Source organism: Prionailurus viverrinus, chromosome D1 (assembly GCF_022837055.1).
Source record: "Prionailurus viverrinus isolate Anna chromosome D1, UM_Priviv_1.0, whole genome shotgun sequence".
In the NCBI taxonomy this organism is placed as follows: domain Eukaryota; kingdom Metazoa; phylum Chordata; class Mammalia; order Carnivora; family Felidae; genus Prionailurus; species Prionailurus viverrinus.
In genome coordinates, this window is record NC_062570.1 from 62,958,331 (window position 1) to 62,978,673 (window position 20,343).

The window sequence follows — 20,343 nt, forward strand, 5'->3', positions numbered from 1 at the left end:
CAACATTACCCTGATACCAAAACCAGATAAAGCCTCCACTAAAAAAGAAACCTATAGGCCAATATCCCTGATGAACATGTATGCAAAATTTCTCAACAAAATACTAGGAAATCAAATCTAACAATATCTTTAAAAAATCATTCCCCACTATCAAGAGTGATTTATTCCTGGTTTGGTGGTTTAATAATGGCAAATCAATCAATGTGATAGAGCACATTAATAAAAAAAAGAAGAACCATATGATCATTTAAACAGAAGCAGAAAAACCATTTGACAAAGTACAACATTAACTGATGGTAAAACAAACAAACAAACAAACAAAAACCTCACAACAGTAGTTTTAGAGAGAAAATACTGAAACATAATAAAGGCCATCTATAAAAAACCCACAACTAATATCATCCTCAGTGAGGAAAACCTGAGAGCTTTTCCTCTATGATCAGGAATAAGACAGGTATATCCACTCTCACCACCGTTATTTAACATAGTACTGGAAGTCATAGCTAGAGCAATCAGACAACAAAAATAAGTAAAAGGCATCCAAATCAGCAAGGAAGAAATAAAAGTATTTGCAGATGACACGACACTACACATAGAAAACCTGAAAGACTCCACCAAAAAAAAAAAAGGCTAGAACTGATAAATGAAACCGTTAAAGTCACAGAATGCAAAATCAACATACAGAAACATAATAAAGCAACAGAAAGAGAAATTAAGAAAACAATCCCATTTACAACTGCACCAAAAACAATAAGATAGGAAAAAGCTTCCCGAAAGAGATGAAAGAACTATATTCTGAAAACTATAAAATACTCATGAAAGAAATAAAAGAAGACACAAAGAAATGGAAAAACATTCCTTGCTCATGGATTGGAAGAATAAATATTGTTAAAATGTCTATGCTTCTCAAACAACCTATACAGTTAACACAATCCTTATCAACATGCATATATAATTGTTTATAGAGCTAGAATAAACAATCCTAAAATTTCTATGAAACCACAAAAGACCCCAAATAGCCAACGCAAACTTGAAAAAGAAAATCAAAGCTGGAGGAATCACAATTTCTAACTTCAATTTATGTTACAATGCAGTAGTGATCAAAACAGTATGATACTGACACAAAAACGGACTCAGAGAAGGCACCTGGGTGGCTCATTCAGTTAAGTGTCTAACTTCAGCTTAGGTCATGATCTCACAGTCTGTGAGTTCGAGCCCCGTATGGAGCACTGTGCTGACAGCTCAGAGCCTGTAGCCTGCTTCAGATTCTGTGCCTCCCTCTCTCTCTGCCCCTCCCCTGCTTGCACTCTGTCTCTCTCTCTCTCAAAAATAACAAACATTAAAAAAATGGATAGGTCACTAGAAGAGAATAGAAAACCCAGAAAAGAACCCACAAATATATAGTCAATTAAATGTAAACAAAGCAGGAAAGAATTTCTAAAGGGAAAAAGACAGTCTCTGTAACCAATTGTGCTGGGAAAACTGGACAGCAACATGCAAAAGGATGAAACTGGACCACTTTCTTTTATTTATTTATATATTTTTTAATGTTTGCTTTTGAGAGAGAGGTGGGGAGAGGCAGAGAGAGAGAGAGGAAGACGCAGAATTTGAGGCAGACTCCAGGCTCCAAGCTGTCAGCACAGAGCCCAATGCTGGGCTTGAACTCATGAACTGTGAGATCATGACCTGAGCCAAAGTTGGATGCTTAACCAATTGAGTCCCTGGACCACTTTCTTATACCTCACACAAAAATGAATTCAAAATGGATGAAAGACTTAAATGTGAGACATAAAGCCTTAAAAGCCCTAGAGGAGAATACAGGCAGTGTCCTCTTTCACATTAGCCATACCAACTTCTTACTAAATGTGTCTCCTGAGAGAAGGGAAACTAAAGCAGAAACAAACTATTGGGGCTACATCAAAATAAAAAGCTTCTGGATGGTGAATGAAATAATCAATAAAACTAATAGGCAGCCCATGGAATGGGAACAAATATTCACAAATGACATATATGATAAAGGGTTAGTATCCAAAATATATGAAGAACCTATAAAACTCAACACTCTCCAAAATAAAAAATGAATTTTAAAATGGGCAGCAGCAATAGCACTGCTAGGAATTTATCCAAGGGATACAGGAGTACTGATACATAGGGGCACTTGTACCCCAATGTTTATAGCAGCACTCTCAACAATAGCCCAATTATGGAAAGAGCCTAAATGTCCATCAACTGATGAATGGATAAAGAAATTGTGGTTTATATACACAATGGAATACTACGTGGCAATGAGAAAGAATGAAATATGGCCCTTTGTAGCAACGTGGATGGAACTGGAGAGTGTGATGCTAAGTGAAATAAGCCATACAGAGAAAGACAGATACCATATGGTTTCACTCTTATGTGGATCCTAAGAAAGTTAACAGAAACCCATGGGGGAAGGGAAGGAAAAAAAAAAAAAGAGGTTAGAGTGGGAGAGAGCCAAAGCATAAGAGACTGTTAAAAACTGAGAACTGAGGGTTGATGGGGGGTGGGAGGGAGGGGAGGGTGGGTGATGGGTATTGAGGAGGGCACCTTTTGGGATGAGCACTGGGTGTTGTATACAAACCAATTTGACAATAAATTTCATATATTAAAAAAAAATGGGCAGAATACATGAATAGATATTTTTCCAAAGAAGACCCCAGATGGCTAGCAGACACATGAAAAGGTCCTCAATATCACTCATCATCAGGGAAATACAAATCAAAACTACAATGAGATATCACTTCACACCAGTCAGAATGGCTAAAATCAACAGTACAAAAAACAACAGGAGCTGGTGAGGATGTGGAGAAAGGAGAATCCTCTTGCACTGTTGGTGGGAATGCAAACTGGTGCAGCCACTCTGGAAAAGAGTATGGAAGTTCTTCAAAAAGTTAAAAATAGAACTACCCTACAAGTTAGCAATTACACTACTAGGTATGTATCAAAGAATACAAAAAATACTAATTAAAAGGGATATTCTACCCCAATATTTATAGCAGCATTATCTACAATAGCCAAATTATGGAAAGATCCCAAATGTCCAATTACTAATAAATGGATAAAGAAAATGTGCCATGTATACACAATGGAATATTACTTAGCCATACAAAATAATGAAATCTTGCTATTTGCAATGACATGATGGAGCAGAGTATCATGCTAAGTGAAACAAGTCAGTCAGAGAAAGACAAATACCATATTTCACTCACATGTGGAATTTAAGAAACAAAAAAAAAATAGGAAAGGGAAAAATAAAAGAGAGAGAGGCAACCAAGAAACAGACTCCCAACTATAGAAAACAAATTGATGGTTACCAGAGAGGAGGGGGTTGGGGCATGAGTTAAATAGTTTGTGGGGATTAAAGAGTGCACTTGTTCTGATGAGCATGGGTGATGTATGGAACTGTTGAATTACTATATTGTACATCTGAAAGTAATATTATGCTGCATGTTTACTAATTAGAATTTACATTTTTAAAAAGTAAACTAAACAAAACAATACAAAAACACACCCAGGACAGTTTACATAGAACACATAGGTCAACAAGATAGGTGGATAGGTTAAAACACTAAAGCATAATTAAAACGGCATGATAATTTTGTTTGTACTAACTTAATACCACTCCTTACTCTTGGCATTATAAACCACAAACAGATTTAAATACATTGGTATGAAACATAATGCATGTTTTAAAAACAGTTAAAGTAAACAAAAGCATCTTTGCGATCTTCTGGAATGTTTGCTAAATAGGATCCACAGAGAAAATCTATTTATAGAAAAAATAGAATTTGACTTGGTGAAATTGAAAGATGTCCATTGAATACTGGGCAGCAGACAATAAAATTGAGAGCTTTATAGCAAACTAGAGGAGATACTAGTAATATCTAGCCAACAAAGGGTTCTAATACTTAAAATATGCACAGAGATTTTCTAAGTATGCAAGAAAAACAAATATTAATAGAAAAATCAGGCAAAGGATATGACCACATGATTTACAGCCTGAAAACCACAAATGGCCAAACGCTATATGAACAATGCTTACTTACCAGGAGAAAGTCAAATCAAATTAAAAACAATAAAATAGTATGTTACATCTTTATAGTTTTTTTTAACAAGATAGCATCAAATGCTATAAGGATTATGAAAAATAAAGGAACTTTAGGAATTTCTAGTAAGATTTTGTAAATATTTTGGAGAGAAATTTGGTAATTCCTAGTGAAATTAAATAATTTATATGCTATGACTGAATCAAAAATCCTCCACATATATCTACTTTAGGTCTATAAAGAGACGTGTACAGGATATTGACACCAACAATATTTTTAGTAACAATCACAGGTCACTTGGGTGTTGATTACTTACATAGAGGGAAAATGCATATAATGGGAATAGAACAGCCACCAAAAAAGATCAAGTGGACTTAAAGCAACATGGACAGATTTTTAGAAATTAGTTTTGGGTGTAAACAAAGAATAACATCAGATTTATAACACAGTGACATTTGTAGAAATCCAATTTCCAAAGTATTCTCCCATAAACAAACAGATAACTAATGAGTGTACTTAAGATTAATTAGAAGGACATATTTTAAGGACACTAGAGTTTTCATTCTCCCGAAGGAAAGAGAAATATGAGCAATGTTGAGATATACAGAAGAAAGAGAAGTAAAAACAGAGTAAAAGAAGACCTTTAAAGAGACTGAAGCACAGGATAAGGTATATAATGAATGGTATTCTAATAGCTCCGTATGGTGACAGATGGTAGCTACACTTGTGGTGACCATAGCATAATGGATAGACTTGTTGAAACGCTAGGTTACACACCTGAAACCTATGAAACATTTTGTGTCAACTACACTCAAATAAAAAAGATTCATGAAAATAAATAAATAAGTAGTAAAGAAAGTGTCATGTTTGCTCCATATTGGAGGGGTATGAGTAGTTCACATGAGGTTCAAAATGAAAGTAAGAAATGAAGGAACAGATCATGTTTCCTAATATATAGTTCTATATACATCCCAGCTGAAAAATCTTTCACTACAGCAAAAATTTCTATGGGATTTTTTTCTCTGAAAAACATAATGCATTTTCTCAGGAATATTTTTTTTTAAGTTTCTCATGGATTTTTGCCATTATAATGCAGTGATAAAAGTCATGATAAGTTAACATCAATCCATTCAATAACATGATGAGGGAGTACTTATCTAACAATTACGTGCAGGAAGCCCATGAGAACTTCTGAGCGAACTTATTGGACCTGTGGAGGGCACTGGGTGCGCATCTGCAAATAACTGTGAAAATGGATGTATGGATGTAAAACCCCTACACCCAGGAGACTAACTGCCTACAGAACACACAGTCAATGTTAGGCTGAATTACAAGAGCTCCTTGCTTTTAGAGAGGAAAAAAATTATTTTCTTCTACCTGCCTGCTTGTCTGTCCCAGGAGAACATTTTAGGTACAAGGATTTAGGGATGGAAAGTTCCCAGAGGGCAAAGTCCCCGAGGTTCTGGAGTTATAACTCCACCCAGATACTTCAGGAACTAACTGGAACAGCAGTATCAGTGGAGCCAGACCCTTACTCCATCCTATGTAAGTTTGTGTAGAGGATGCCTGAAAGGTAGCTATAGCAAGATTAAGGAGAACATGGGGTGAAGGTGGGGGGATCTTTCTCTTCAATGCAGATCTGTGCTGCATTCCATTCCTGAATCACTACTGCTGAAGTAGTCTGAAAATGGGGTAGAAGAGACTGCATCCTGTCTCAGGTCAGGAGGCACCTGTCAGAACCTATGCTCTGAGACCTTCCCTTTTGCTCTTCTCTTGCCTTTTTGGATCTTTTGCTTGGTGCTGCCAGAGATGCAGAGGGGCAGGAATTTGTCTCTAGTAGATTAATGAACAGAAGGAGACAGGTAACTATATCATCTGGGACTCATATTTGCAAACGTGGGGGTTTCATATGTGAATATGAAAATTTAGTTTAGGGCAAAGAATCTTCTGCCCACAAATGCTTGAATCATGGCATAGGAATGAAATTTAATCTCGGGGCACCTGGGTGGCTCAGTCAGTTAAGTGTCTGAGTCTACGATCTCATGGTTCAGTTCATGAGTTCAAGCTCAGGTCATGATCTCACAGCTTGTGAGTTCAAGCCCTGCACCCAGGCACCGCACTGACAGTACAGAGCCTGCTTGGGATTTTCTCTTTCCCTGTCCCTCTGCCCCTCCCTGACTTGTGTGCTTTCTCTCTCAAAATAAACAAATAAACTTTATATTTTAGGTTTAGGACAGAGATCACAGTTGAAGGGTCAGTGAGAGTCAGAAGGTTGTTCCTCCTATGTCAGCTCAATATAAAGAATTTCTAAAAGCTATTGCTGCCACAAACAGAAAGTTATGCACAGATCATAGAGGTATCTGTCACACTGGTTGGTTTAGATCAATGATGTCTGAAATGATACTTGGGAGAGAGGTCTCACAATTCTGAGTTTTGGAGTTAGTGGTCCCTAACGACCCTTCCCCTTTTTTAAACAGGGCTTCCATGGTGCTCTCCTGCAGTCTGATAAAAGTTAACCCTGCAGGGTCTCTGATTTTATCATTGCTCTTCAACCTCACTGGCTTCTTCATCCTGTCCCTACCCACAACCTGTAGTCATTAGCTCTAGGTCCTCAGCCCTAGTGCTCAACTGGCTAGCTCTGATTGCAATCCAAGATTTTAAGAGGAGAGTAGAACATCATGGTCTCAGATACTTTACTTCTAAGGCTGAGTAGGTAGTTCAATGCTTTTTGGATAAATTATGGATTGAACTCAGAGGAACATCCAGAGAAAAGAGAAGAAAGGAAGAGTCAGTGAGTGGAAAGAACGGATAAAAAACACTCCTATGTTGTCCTCAGAAATTTCATCCTAGGGCTATAATTATCCTAAAGTTCTTCAGGAGACAAAGAGAATATGCTTCTTCTTCTGTACCTCTCCATGGATACTCATGCCTGAATTGCCATTTTTTTCCATTTGGCTATACCCTCTAATGGTCATTTCAAGATATTCCTTCCTTCCACGTAATTAATTCCCAATTCCTGCCAAGAATACTCTGAATGATTGAAAATTAAAAGATTCTTGAGCATGATGAATTTGGGGGCTCTGACCTATAAGAATAAGTGTAAAAATTTTGCAGAGTTAGATCAGAGGGTGCAATCAAAGAGTTTTGCAAAGACTTAGATCAGTGGGTGGGAAAGATCAAAGACAAACCTAAATGATGAAAGTGGTGTTTGGAGGGAGTATTTCAAATTTGGTGGCATGAGGTTGTGCATCCTGTAGGTCATTGTGGCAAGGTCTGGGCTGTTCAGGTGCAATTAGTTATGTCTCAAACTTACAAGTGAATGTATCCAATAAGAAAAATTTAAGGAAAAGCAAAGTTCAATGAACACAGTGGCCAAGACAGGAGAAGGTCCTTTGTTAACCAACTCAACACTGGATGTTTTTTTCTATGGGTGTTTATTTTCATGAACACCTGTATGCGCAGCATCTGCCAATCCTTGTGAGTACTCCACCAAGGCACAGCATAATCACTAGACAAGAGGACCTGGATTGTTACAGTGAAGACCAAAAGGGATATAGAAAGGAAACGAAAGGACTTTAGGTAGACTTCATCACCCTCACATTATTGCAATCAGAACAATCAACTTTCATCTTGTTTAAAGACACATATCATTCTCACATTTCTATGTGCACATTCTACTTTTAAGGTTGTTTCTTCACCAAAGTTAAGAATCCTACATATATTAATATGTACCGGCAATTATTTGGCCACTGTCACACACACTTATGTGGAATTGCACATTCTACTGTTAAAACTGTTTGTTCCCTGAAGCTAAGAATCCTACATATATGAACACATATTGGCAATTCTTTGGTGGGATCAACACCAATGAACTAAAATAACATTTTAGACAAGGTGAAAATTAACTAACATTAATTCCAGGGTATCATTTTTTCAAACTGTGATTAAAGCCAACTATAGCTGAAAATTCAGAATGGGGGGTGGCATAGAGAACTAAGGCCATGCGCCTGAGTCCTTACTTTGTGCCGGACTCTGCTACTCATTTGTGCATATTGCTAAATTGTCATGTGGTAGTCTAGGTGGTAATTAAATAATAAAACACAAAAGGGAAGAAATTTAAGAGTACAAATTTAGAGACTCACCTTTCACAAAGTAGTTTCCAAGTAATTTCTCCTTCTCTTTAGTTGCTGCAAAGATATAAAACTTCCTTAAACTTAAATTTTGAATAATTCAAACATATCTAAACAAAGCATATATCCTCAGTCCTCTATACTGCTTAAATTGATAGGATTATCCCAGTAGCATGGCACAAAGGACAAACAGATGAATTCACATGACTCTGGATGACTTGCTAGGACTCAAGCATGTCACCTAGGTGAAGCAAATTGTTCTAAATCCATGTGTCATGTGTCACTAGCTAATTTTTATCCTAATTTTACAGACCACTACAAGAAAGCTGTAGAAATATATGACAAAATATGACAGCACACCAAAATGGCACCATCTCCTCTGAGGTTTCAGACTTCCTCCTGAATTGTTTTGTCAGGTCCCACACCTGGCAACTTTCTTTTTCCCTCCCCCTAATCCTTCTCTTCTTCCTGGCCATGGGGGGCAATGGTGTTCTCCTGATCACTATATGGCTGGAAGCTTCTCTGCATGAGCCCATGTACTATCTACTCAGCATCCTCTCCCTATTGGACATTGTGCTCTGCCTCACTGTCATTCCCAAGGTCCTGGCCATCTTTTGGTTTGAACTTAAGTCCATCAGCTTCTATGCCTGCTTCCTCCAGATGTACATTATGAACTGTTTCCTTGCCATGGAGTCCTGCACATTCATGGTCATGGCCTATGACCGTTATGTGGCCATCTGCCATCCACTGAGGTATCCATCCATCGTCACTGACCAATTTGTAGTCAAGGCTGCTGTCTTTATTTTGGCCAGGAATGTTATTTCTACAGTGCCTATTCCCATTCTCTCATCCCGACTCCATTATTGTGGGAGAAAGGTCATTGAAAACTGTATCTGTGCCAATATGTCTGTCTCCAGGCTCTCCTGTAATGATGTCACCATCAATCGCCTCTACCAGTTTGCTGGAGGCTGGACACTGCTAGGATCTGACCTCATCCTCATCTTCCTCTCCTACACCCTCATACTGCGAGCGGTGCTGAGACTCAAGGCAGAAGGTGCTGTGGCCAAGGCCCTGAGCACATGTGGCTCCCACTTCATCCTTATCCTCTTCTTCAGCACCATCCTTCTGGTCTTCGTGCTCACTCATGTGGTGAAGAAGAAAGTCTCCCCTGATGTTCCAGTCTTGCTCAACGTCCTCCACCATGTCATCCCCGCAGCCCTCAACCCCATAGTTTATGGAGTGCGGACCCAGGAGATCAAGCAAGGAATCCAGAGATTACTGAAGAAAGGGTGGTAATAAGGACAACTGGATCTCTTGATTCCTAATATAGTTTAAGTTTAATCAAATCATGGGTAATTCAGCTGAAATTTTATCTATGAGTTACAATTTCAAACTGGTTTTTGGATACTGTGTCTTATTTAATAAAATTTAAGTTTCATTGTAAGTTTCCTTTTGTCTCACTTTTACTTTAACAATATCCTTGACCACTTTACTTTTTTTCTCCACACATATTATCCTATACTAACAACATACAGAGATTCCATGGGTAGGTTCTGAAGTGACAAATTTATGTTCCTGAATATACAGCTGTTAATATTTCATGCCTTTGCATTCTTGAATATACAACTGTGGATATTTGGGGGTACAGTTATGTAATGTGTAATGCATTCTTATTCTTATTTCCACAGAAGGAAGCATATTGGATACAAAAACATAGGAGTTGAATTTCAGTCCTGAATGATGGAAGATTGCTATTCATGTGTAACTGGGTCTGTAATTGGGTTGTCTTTTGAAATGTGCATTGCAAGAGAACTGGGATTTTTCTTGGATTTCTCATTTGTGAAACAATTAGCAATGAGTTTGATCAGATTTAAGAGATTCCTAAATTCTCCTCCCCAAAGGGGAGGATATTTATCTTTTGGATCCAGAGTGTCATATTTTATGATATGCACAGATAGCTCTGCTAAAGAGTTAAAGATTGCAAGGATTGTAATATATGATGCAGTAATAATAATTTAAATATCAAAAATATAATATCTGAATATTATTTTCATGTTAATTGTACAGTATCTAAAGATACTTTGTGTCCTGGTAATTCTTCAGATATGAATACACAAAAATAGAATATTGTTGCTGTCAGGAGCTAAAACTATGGTTAGTGGTAATACAATATGAGTTCCAAAAACATATTTTTCTCAATGGGAGAGAATGAGGAATGGAATAAGGCATATCTATATGTTGTAAGTTACCTGACCACATAAGAAAGCACTAGATAGAGAGTTAAAGGTCTGAAATGTAAGGCTTACAGAACTACACAAAAAGTTGGGTTCTTGGGAACAAATTAGATGGTCTCATTGTGTTTCATGTTACTCATCTGTTACCCTTGTGAATAGTGAAAAATTTATTTTAAAAGATTCTTTCTAAATATAAGCTTTTGCACCTTAATAACAACTCATAAGTGTATTTCCTCGTTTCATCATGGAAGGAAAATCTCTCAACAGTCTAATGCCAATATGTCCCCAAAATCTAGGCGTCTTAGCCTTCATTGATTCATCCTGGGCCTACTTAAGTTTTCATTCTGCAAAACTGTCCATTTCTTGTTCTTCTCTGTCTCACAATAAAGAACAATGAATTGGTATCTCATTCCTCTTCTTCTAGATACCATTATGAGCTACTATTGGAAAAAAGAACAAACACCAAAAACAGGTACTGACATAATTAAGAATCAATAGTTAAAAGAACATAATCAACATTTTATTGGGAATAATATAACTATCAAAAGTAAAAAAAAAAAAAAACAGAAAGAAAAAACAATGTCAAGATCCAATTAGGTTCATGCCATAGATAACCTTTTTCTTTGTTACTTGAAAAAGAGCTCTCCAAAATCTCATTCTCTCACACATTTCAACCTTAAAAAATTATTTGGTTTAAAATATGACTTACGGGCTCTGTGCTGACAGCTCAGAGCCTGTAGCCTGCTTCAGGTTCTGTGTCTCCCTCTCTCTGGCCCTCCCCATTCATGCTCTGTCTCTGTCTCAAAAATAAATAAACGTTAAAAAAAATTTAAAAAAAGGGGGGGGGCGCCTGGGTGGCTCAGTCAATTAAGCGTCCAACTTCAGCTCAGGTCATGATCTCCCGCTCTGTGAGTTCCAGCCCCGCATCAGGCTCTGTGCTGATAGCTCAGAGCCTGGAGCCCGCTTCAGATTCTGTGTCTCCCTCTCTCTCTGGCCCTCCCCCGTTCATGCTCTGTCTCTCTCTGTCTCAAAAAATAAATAAACGTTAAAAAAATTTTTTAAATACGACTTAAAAAGTGGAAAAACATTCCATGCTTATGTATTGGAAGAACAAATATTGTTAAAATGTTGATATGACCCAAAGCAATCTACATATTTAGTGCAGTTCCTATGAAAATAACACCAGCATTCTTCACTGAGCTAGAACAAACAATCCTAAAATTTGTATGGATCCAGACAGGACCCCAAACAGCCAAAGCAATCCTGAAAAGAAAAACCAAAGCTGGGGCATTGCAACTCTGGACTTCAAGCCATATTAAAAAGCAGTAATCATCAAGACAGTATGTTACTGGCAGAAGAACAGACACATCAATCAATAGAACAGAGTAGAGAACCCAGAAACAAACCCACAAATGTATAGCCAACTAATCTTTGATAAAGCAGGAAAGAATATCCAATGGAAAAAATACAGTCTCTTCAGCAAATGGTGTTGGGAAAACTGGACAGTGACATGTAGAAGAATAAACTTGGACCACATTTTTACACTATACACAAAAATGAACTCAAAATGAATGAAAGACCTAAACATAACACAGGAAGCCATCAAAATCCTAGAAAAGAAAACAGGTAACAACCTCTTTGACCTCTGCCACATCAACTTCTTACTCAACATGTCTCCAGAGGCAAGGGAAACAAAAGCAAAAATGAACTATTAGGACCTCATCAAGATAAAAACCTTCTGCACAGCTAAGGAAACAATCAGCAAAACTAAAAGGCAACTAAAACAATGGGGGAATATATTTGCAAATGAAATAACAGATAAAGGGTTTGTATCTAAAATCTGTAAGTAACTTATCAAACTCAACACCCAAAAACCAAATAATCCAGTGAAGAAATGGGCAAAAGACATGAACAGACACTTCTCCAAAGAAGACATCCAGATTGCTAACACACACATGAAAAAATGCTCAACGTCACTCATCATCAGGGAAATACAAATTAAAACCACAATAAGATACCACCTCACACCTGTCAGAATATGAACATTTCAGGCAACATCAGAAGTTGCTGAGGATATGGAGAAAGAGAAACCCTTTTGTAGTGCTAGTGGGAATGCAACCTGGTGCAGCCACTCTGGAAAACAATATGGAAATTCCTCAAAAAAATTAAAATAGAACTACCCTATGACCTAGCAATTGCACTACTAGGTATTTATCCAAAGGATTCAGTTATGCTGTTTTGAAGGGGCCCATGCACCCCAATGTTCATAGTAACACAATCAACAATAGTCAAAGTATGAAAAGAGCCCAAATGTTCCATTGACTGATGAATGGATAAAGAAGATGTAGTACATATACACATGTATGTGTATATATATATATATATATATATATATATATATATACACACACACACACATATATATATATATACACACATATATATGATGAAACATTACTCAGTGATCAAAAAGAATGATATCTTGCCATTTGAAACAACATGGATGGACCTAAAGTGTGTTACGCTAAGCAAAATAAGCCAGTCAGAGAAAGACAAATATCATATGATTTCACTCATTTGTGTCATTTAAGAAATAAGGCAGGTGAACATAAGGGAAGGAAAGCAAAAATAATATAAAAACAGAGAGGGAGACAAACCATAAGAAATTCTTAAATACAGATTACAAATTGAGGGTTGCTGGTGGAGTTTTGGATGGGGGGATGGATTAAGCAGGACACTTGCTGGGATGAGCACTGGGTGTTATATGTAAAGTGATGAATCACTAAATTCTATTCCTGAAATCATTATTACACTACATGTTAACTAACTGGGATGAAAATAAATTTAAAATTAAAATTAAAATTAAAAATAATAAAAAAATAAAGTGCATATAACTGGATACCAACAGAAAAGTCTTACAAATATGATATAATGTGCTAATGTGAAGTTATCTGCTCATCAAGGGACCAAAAACTTTCAGAACTAATCTCCACCAGGGTCATATTGCATAGCAAACCAAGATCTCTCCAATTAGCTGTTAGAAAACTTGGACATTGAATGCATGAAAAGGGCTACATCAGGGGATTTAAAGCATATACCACCCAAGACTGAGAAAATTTGACACGTGTTGTCTTCCAAACTAGACAGTAAAATCCTTACATTTAAAACTTATATTTTTGAAAGTTTTACATTGTTGTGTTTATATGCAACTTTTACACATTTATGGCTCACATCAAAGCAGTATTGACAGATCCATTTGAGAAGTTCAAAAGATTAATGACGGCTTTATCCCACTAAAATAATTGATACTAAAACAGTGCTGTTCAATGTGAGCCACATCTTTAATTTTAAATGTTTTAATCACCACTGTAAACTACAAAAAGAAATTAAATTGAACTTAATTATGTGTTTTGTTGAATCCAATATCTAAAACATAATTTCAACACATAATACATACAAAAGAATTTAATACTAACATATTTTACATTTTTTTATGTATGCTAGGTCTTTGAAATCCAGTGTGTATTTTACATTTATGTTGACAAAGTACAGCATCCATTCATGATAAAAATGCCCACCAAAGTATATTTATAGGGAAATATCCTCAACATAATGAAGGCTATCTGTGAAACACCCAGAGCTAACGTCATCCTCGACAGGGAAAAACTGAGAGCTTTTCCCCTATGGTCAGGAACAAGACAGAGATGTCCACTCACCACTGTTATTTAACTTAGTACTGAATGCCCTAGCCTCAGAAATCTGACAACAAAAAGAAATAAAAGGCATCCAAATCACCAAGGACTGATGTCAGAAACAAAGGCAAAAGAAAAAGTTAAATTTTTCTTTCAACTTACAGGCCACTGATAAGTCCTTTAGACATGCAGAGTCACCTTGCTCTAGAAACTCAGCTGCCTCAATGTTGACACTTTGCTAAGAGCAAAAGGCAATCTTAGCTTAACATTATCCCAACCCCCACGATCTTGTGAGTCTACTTTAAACATATAGAAATGCCTTTGGAAACTCGCTTTACCTCTACGCCCCAAGATGTATGTTGGCAAACATCCTCCAAGCAAAGGCCCACTGATACATATCTGAAGGGTCTAATGTCTGAGGGTTTATTAAACAGCAATAAATGACCTTTTTTCCAACAATAGCTAGACCCCTCAGTGTCCTGGAAACCTTGTTTCCAAAATAGAGACCTGTGCTCTCCCTATTTAAAGTTATACAATCAGTCGCCCATCACGACCCCAGTGCAGCTCTTTCGGCCCATGGGTACCATCCCCGTGCTTTAATTAAACCACCTTTTTGCACCAAAGACATCTCAAGAATTCTTTCTTGGCCACTGGCTTTGAACCCCCACATTTCCATATCAAAAAGAAGTAAAACTTTCACTATTTGCAGATGACATAATTCTCTATATAGAAAACCCAAAAGACTCCACCAAAATATTCTGAGAACTGAAAATCAAATTGAGTAAAACTGTAGGACACAATTAAATGTACAGTGTTATATTTCTGAACACTAATATAGAAGCAGCAGAAAGAGAAATTAAGGAATCAATCTCATTTACAATTTCACCAAAAATAATGAGATATCTAGGAATATACCTAAGCAAAGAGGCGAAAGACCTGTACTCTGAAAATCATAAAATATTGATGAAAGAAACTGAAAATGACACAAGGAAATGGAAGTGGAAATGAGCATTCGATGCTCATTGGAAGAAAAAATATCGATGGAAGAAAAAATATTTTTGAAATGTCTATATTACCCAAAGCAACATACAAATTTACTGCAATTCCTATCAAAACACTAACAGCATTTTTCATAGAGCTACAGCAAATAATCCTAAAATGTGTATGGAACCACAAAGTACCCTGAATAGCCAAAGCAATCTTAAAAAGAAAACCAAACCTGAAGGCATCACAATTCCAGATTTCAAATTACATTACAAAGTTGTGGTGATCAAAGCAGTATGGTACTGGCACAAAAACTGGCACATAGATCACTAGAACAGAACAGAAAACCCAGAAATGGATCCACAACTATAGAGGCAATTAATTGTCAACAAGGCAAGAAAGAATATCCAACGGTAAAATGACAGTCTTTTCAACAAATGGTGCTGGAAAGTGGACAGCAATATGCAAAAGAATGAAACTGGACTACTTTGTTGCATCATGCACACAAATAAATTCAAAATGGATAAAAGACCTAAATGTGACACAGGAAACCATAAAAATACTGGAGGAGGAAACAAGCAGTAACCTCTTTGATGTCGACTGGAGCAATTTCTTAATAGATAGGTCTTCTGAGGCAATGGAAACTAAAGCAAAAATAAAACTATGGGGACTTATCAAAGTAAAAAGTTTCTGCATAGCAAAGGAAACTATCAACAAAAGTAAAAGGCAACAGATGGATGGGAGAAGTTATTTGTAAATGATATATCTGATAAAGGGTTTATATCCAAAATCTATAAAGTATCTAACTCGGGGCACCAGGGTGGCTCAGATGGTTAAGTGTCTGACTCTTGATTTCAGCTCAGGTCATGATCTCATGGTTCATTGAGCCCCACATCCACACTGTTGGCATGAAGTCTGCTTGGGATTTTGTCTCCCTCTTTCTATGCCCCTCCTCTGCTTTCTCTCTCTCTCTCTCTCTCTCTCTCTCTCTCTCTCTCTTTCAAAATAAATAAATAAACTTTATAAAAACTCAACACCTAAAAAACAAATAATCCAGTGAAGAAATGAGCAGAAGACATGAAGAGACATTTTTCTAAAGACATCCAGATGGCTAATAGACACATGAAAAGATGCTCAACATCACTAATCATCAGAGAAACACAAATCAAAACCAGAGTGAGACACCACCTCACAGCTGTCAGACTGGCTAAAATTGGGGCATCTGTGTGGCTCAGTCAGTTAAGCTTCTGACTCTTGGTTTTGCCTCAGGCTATGACCCCAAGATCCCTTAGACTGAACCCTGCATCGGGCTCTGCCCTGATTTTGGAGCTTACTTGAGATTCTCTCTCTCACCATCTGCCACTCTCCCTGACTGAAGCTCTCTCTTTAAGTAAAATTTTTTAAAATGTTAAGGGGTACCTAGGTGGCTCAGTTGGTTAAGCATCCAACTCTTGATTTGGGCTTAGGTCATGATCTTGTGGATCCTGAGATCTAGCCCTGTGTTGGACTGTGCACTGGCAGCATGATTTCTGCTTAGGATTCTCTCTCTATCCCTCTCTCCCTGCCCTTCCCTCACTCTCTTCTTCTCAAAAATAGGTAGATAAACTTAAAAATTTTTAAATATAAAAATAATAAAGTAGTAACATATTCACCTAGGTTATTTTTTAAAGGTCACATTAAATGGTATAAGGAATGTGAAAATACACTTCAGAAATTTCTAGTGAGATTTTTAAATATTTTGTAGAGATATTTGGTAATTCCTAGTAAAATTAAATATTTTTGTATGCTATAAGTGAAAACACAAACCATTCCTACACACACTATAAGGACTCTAAGAGAAACATACAAATATATTAACAGTAACAATATTGTTAAGAGTTAATTGTAAGTCATTTTGGTGTTGACTACTTACATAAAAAAAGAAAATACATATCATGGGAATTGAACAGCAATCAGAAAGAATGACTTACACAGAACAACATGGACAGTTGTTAAGATTTAGTGTTGTGTGAACACAAAGAATAAGATCAGATTTATGATCCCATATCATTTATAAAATCCAATATCCAAATCATCCTCCAATAGACGAACATGTAGTTGCATAAGCATACGTGAGATTAATTAGAAAGACATATTTTAAGAACACTGGAGCTTTCACTTTTCTAAACAGAAGAGAAATAGGAGTGAAGGTGAGATATGCAGTTGACAGAGAAATAAAAATAAAGCAAAATAAAGCCTTTAAAAAGACTGATGCTGATGGCACACCATCACCCTTGGTCAGGGGTATTGTAATTGTGTTCTACAGTGGTAGAACACAGGTGGTAGGTAGTAGCTGCACCTGTGGTGAGAACAGCATACCTGTATACACTCGTGGAATCACTATGTTGTACAGCTGACAGTAATGCAACATTGTGTGTCGGCTGTAATCAATTTTTTAAAATGAAAAATAAGAACGAAAAAGAAACTCATGATGCTTGCTCCCATAATTTGAGGATGTAAATAATTCACATGAGTCTCAAAATGAAAATGAAAAATAAATTGTGTTCCCTAGCATACAGTTGTAGATACATCCTATTTGAAAAGTCTTTCAATACAGCAAAAATCACTGTAGGATTTTGACTTTGAAAGACACATTGCATTTTCACAGGATTATTTGTTAAATTATTTTTGTTAATTTAAATCTTAGTTAACATACAATGCAATATTGGTTTCAGGAGCAGAATTCAGTGATTCATCACTTACATACCAAACCCTGTGCTCATCACAAGTGCTCATTTTAATACCCATCACCTATCTAGCCCCTCTTCCACCCACCAGCAACCCTTAGTTTGTTTTCTATCACTAAGAATCTCTTGTGGTTTGTTTCCCCTCTTCTCTTTTTCTTCCACCTTCCATGTGCTCTACTGTTTTATTTCTTCAATTCCATAAAAGTGTGAAGTCATATGGTATTTGTCTTTCTCTGGTTGGCTTATTTTATTAACATGATACATTCTAGCTCCATCCACATCATTGCAACTGGCAAGATTTCACTCTTTTTGATGGCTGAGTAATATTCCATTATATATATATACATGTGTGTGTGTGTGTGTATATATATATATATATATATATATATATATGCGCCACATCTTGTTTATCCATTCATCAGTCAATGGACATTTGAGCTCTCTCCATAGTTTAGCTATTGCTGACAACGCTGCTATAATTATTGGAGTGCATATACCCCTTCAAATCAGCATTTTTGTATCCTTTAGGGAAATACCTAATAGTACAAATGTAGGCTCATAGGGTAGTGCTCTTCTTAGTTTTTTGTGGACCCTAAATACTGTCCTGCAGAGCACCTGCAACAGTTTGCATTCCCACTAACAGGGTAAGGGAGTTCCCCTTTCTCTGCATCCTTAAAAACACCTGTTGTTTCTTGTGTCGTTAATTTCAGCCATTCTGATAGGTGTGAAATGGTGTCCCATTGTGTTTTTGATTTGTGTTTCCCTGATGATGAGTGAAATTGAGACTGTTTTTATGTGTCTGTTAGCTCTCTGGATGTCTTCTTTGGAAAAGTGTCTATTCATGTCTTCCTTCCATTTCTTAACTGGGTTGTTGTTTTGGGGGGTGTTAGGCTTGATAAGTTTTTTATAGATTTTGGATACTAACCCTTGTGCCCTCCATGGGTCCAATAAGCTCACTCAGAAGTTATTATGGGCTTTGTCCACATGATTGTTAGATAGATACCTCCCAAACCATACTATCAAATGGATTGATATTAACTTATCATGACTTGTATGATGGCATCATAATGATAATGCTACAGTAACTTGAAAAAAGAATCTCCTTGATTTTACAGAGAAAGAAAATCATTTTTTTCTCCAACCTGCCTGCTTGTCTGTCCTAAGAGGATCTTTTAAGAACAAGGAAGAAGGGATTGGAGAAGTTCCCAGAAGGTAAAATCCCTTAGGCTCTGGAGTTATAACTACCCCCAGATATTTCAGGAACTAACCAGAACTCCGATATCAGTGGACCCCAGCTTCACATCCTCTGTAAGTGAGTCTGGGTATAGAGGGTGCCTGAGAAGCAGCTATATCAAGATTAGCCAGAGCACTGGGGATGGGAGAGGAGACACCTTTCTCTTCCATCAGATCAGTGCTCCTTTCCATTCCGGAGTCAGTACTGCTGAAGTAATCTGAAAACAGGGTAGTAGAGACTGAACCCTGTCTCACGTCAGGAAGCACAAATGAGAACCTGTGCGAAGGGACTTTCCCTTCTGCCCCCTCTTGCCTTTTTGGGCCTTTTGCTGGGTGGTACCAGAGAGGCAAATACGCAGGACTTTGTCCACAGGAGATGAATGGGAATGGGAGCCTGGAAAGGGCATTATCTGCAGCTTAGTTTAGATGATTTGGAGTTATCAACTGTACATATTGAAACACAGGGACTTTAGGGCAAAATATCTGCCTACAAATGCTTGAATCATGGTGGAGGAATTAAATTAAATCTAGCTAACATTAGGGGCGCCTGGGTGGTTCAGTCGGTTGAGCGTCCCACTTCGGCTCAGGTCACAATCTTGCGGTATGTGAGTTCAAGCCCAGCGTCGGGCTCTGTGCTGACTGCTCAGAGCCTGGAGCCTGTTTCAGATTCTGTGTCTTCCTCTCTCTCTGACCCTCCCCCGTTCATGCTCTGTCTCTCTCTGTCTCAAAAATAAATAAACATTAAAAAAATTTTTTTTTAAAATCTAGCTAACATTAGAGGTTGAAGACAGAGACCACAATTGGGGATCAGAGGGAGTAATAAAGTAGTTCCTCAGATTAAGCTCAATCTAAAGAATTTCTACAAGCTATGCTGTAAAAACAAAAAATTATGCCCAGAAGATAACTGAGGTACCTGTCACTGGTTGCATTCAATAATTTCCTAAACAATATTTGGGAGAAATGGTTCAAGTTCTGTCTGAGTTTCTGGAGTTATGTGGTCCTGACAATACTACTACTACTACTACAAATAATAATAATAATAATAATAATAATAATAATAATAATAAACAGTACTATCAGACACAAGATAAAAGAAAACTAAGAAGAAAATTGCACTCAGAGCAGTGAAACCAGGAGTCAAAATAGTAAGTGCAAGGAAAAGAGAGATTCCAGATTTCTGGAAAAGTGCCTGAGGATTTTATGGGCATGTGCATGGAGATGAGAGAGAGAAACCTAAAAACATATAAAACAAAATGCCAGATAAGATATGTATT

The 20,343-nt window shown here is 37.1% G+C and overlaps 1 protein-coding gene across 1 annotated transcript; it reads left to right on the forward strand.

The window, feature by feature from the left end:
- Positions 1 to 8,548: 8,548 nt before the first annotated feature.
- LOC125177230 (olfactory receptor 56A3-like) lies at positions 8,549 to 9,496 on the forward strand. Its single transcript, XM_047879356.1, has one exon. The coding sequence runs from the start codon at positions 8,549 to 8,551 to the stop codon at positions 9,494 to 9,496; it is 948 nt and encodes a 315-aa protein (XP_047735312.1).
- Positions 9,497 to 20,343: the final 10,847 nt, after the last annotated feature.

Bases quoted from the DNA above. Each gene is read 5' to 3' on its own strand.
- LOC125177230 (XM_047879356.1), top strand. From the start codon at position 8,549: ATGACAGCACACCAAAATGGCACCATCTCCTCTGAGGTTTCAGACTTC.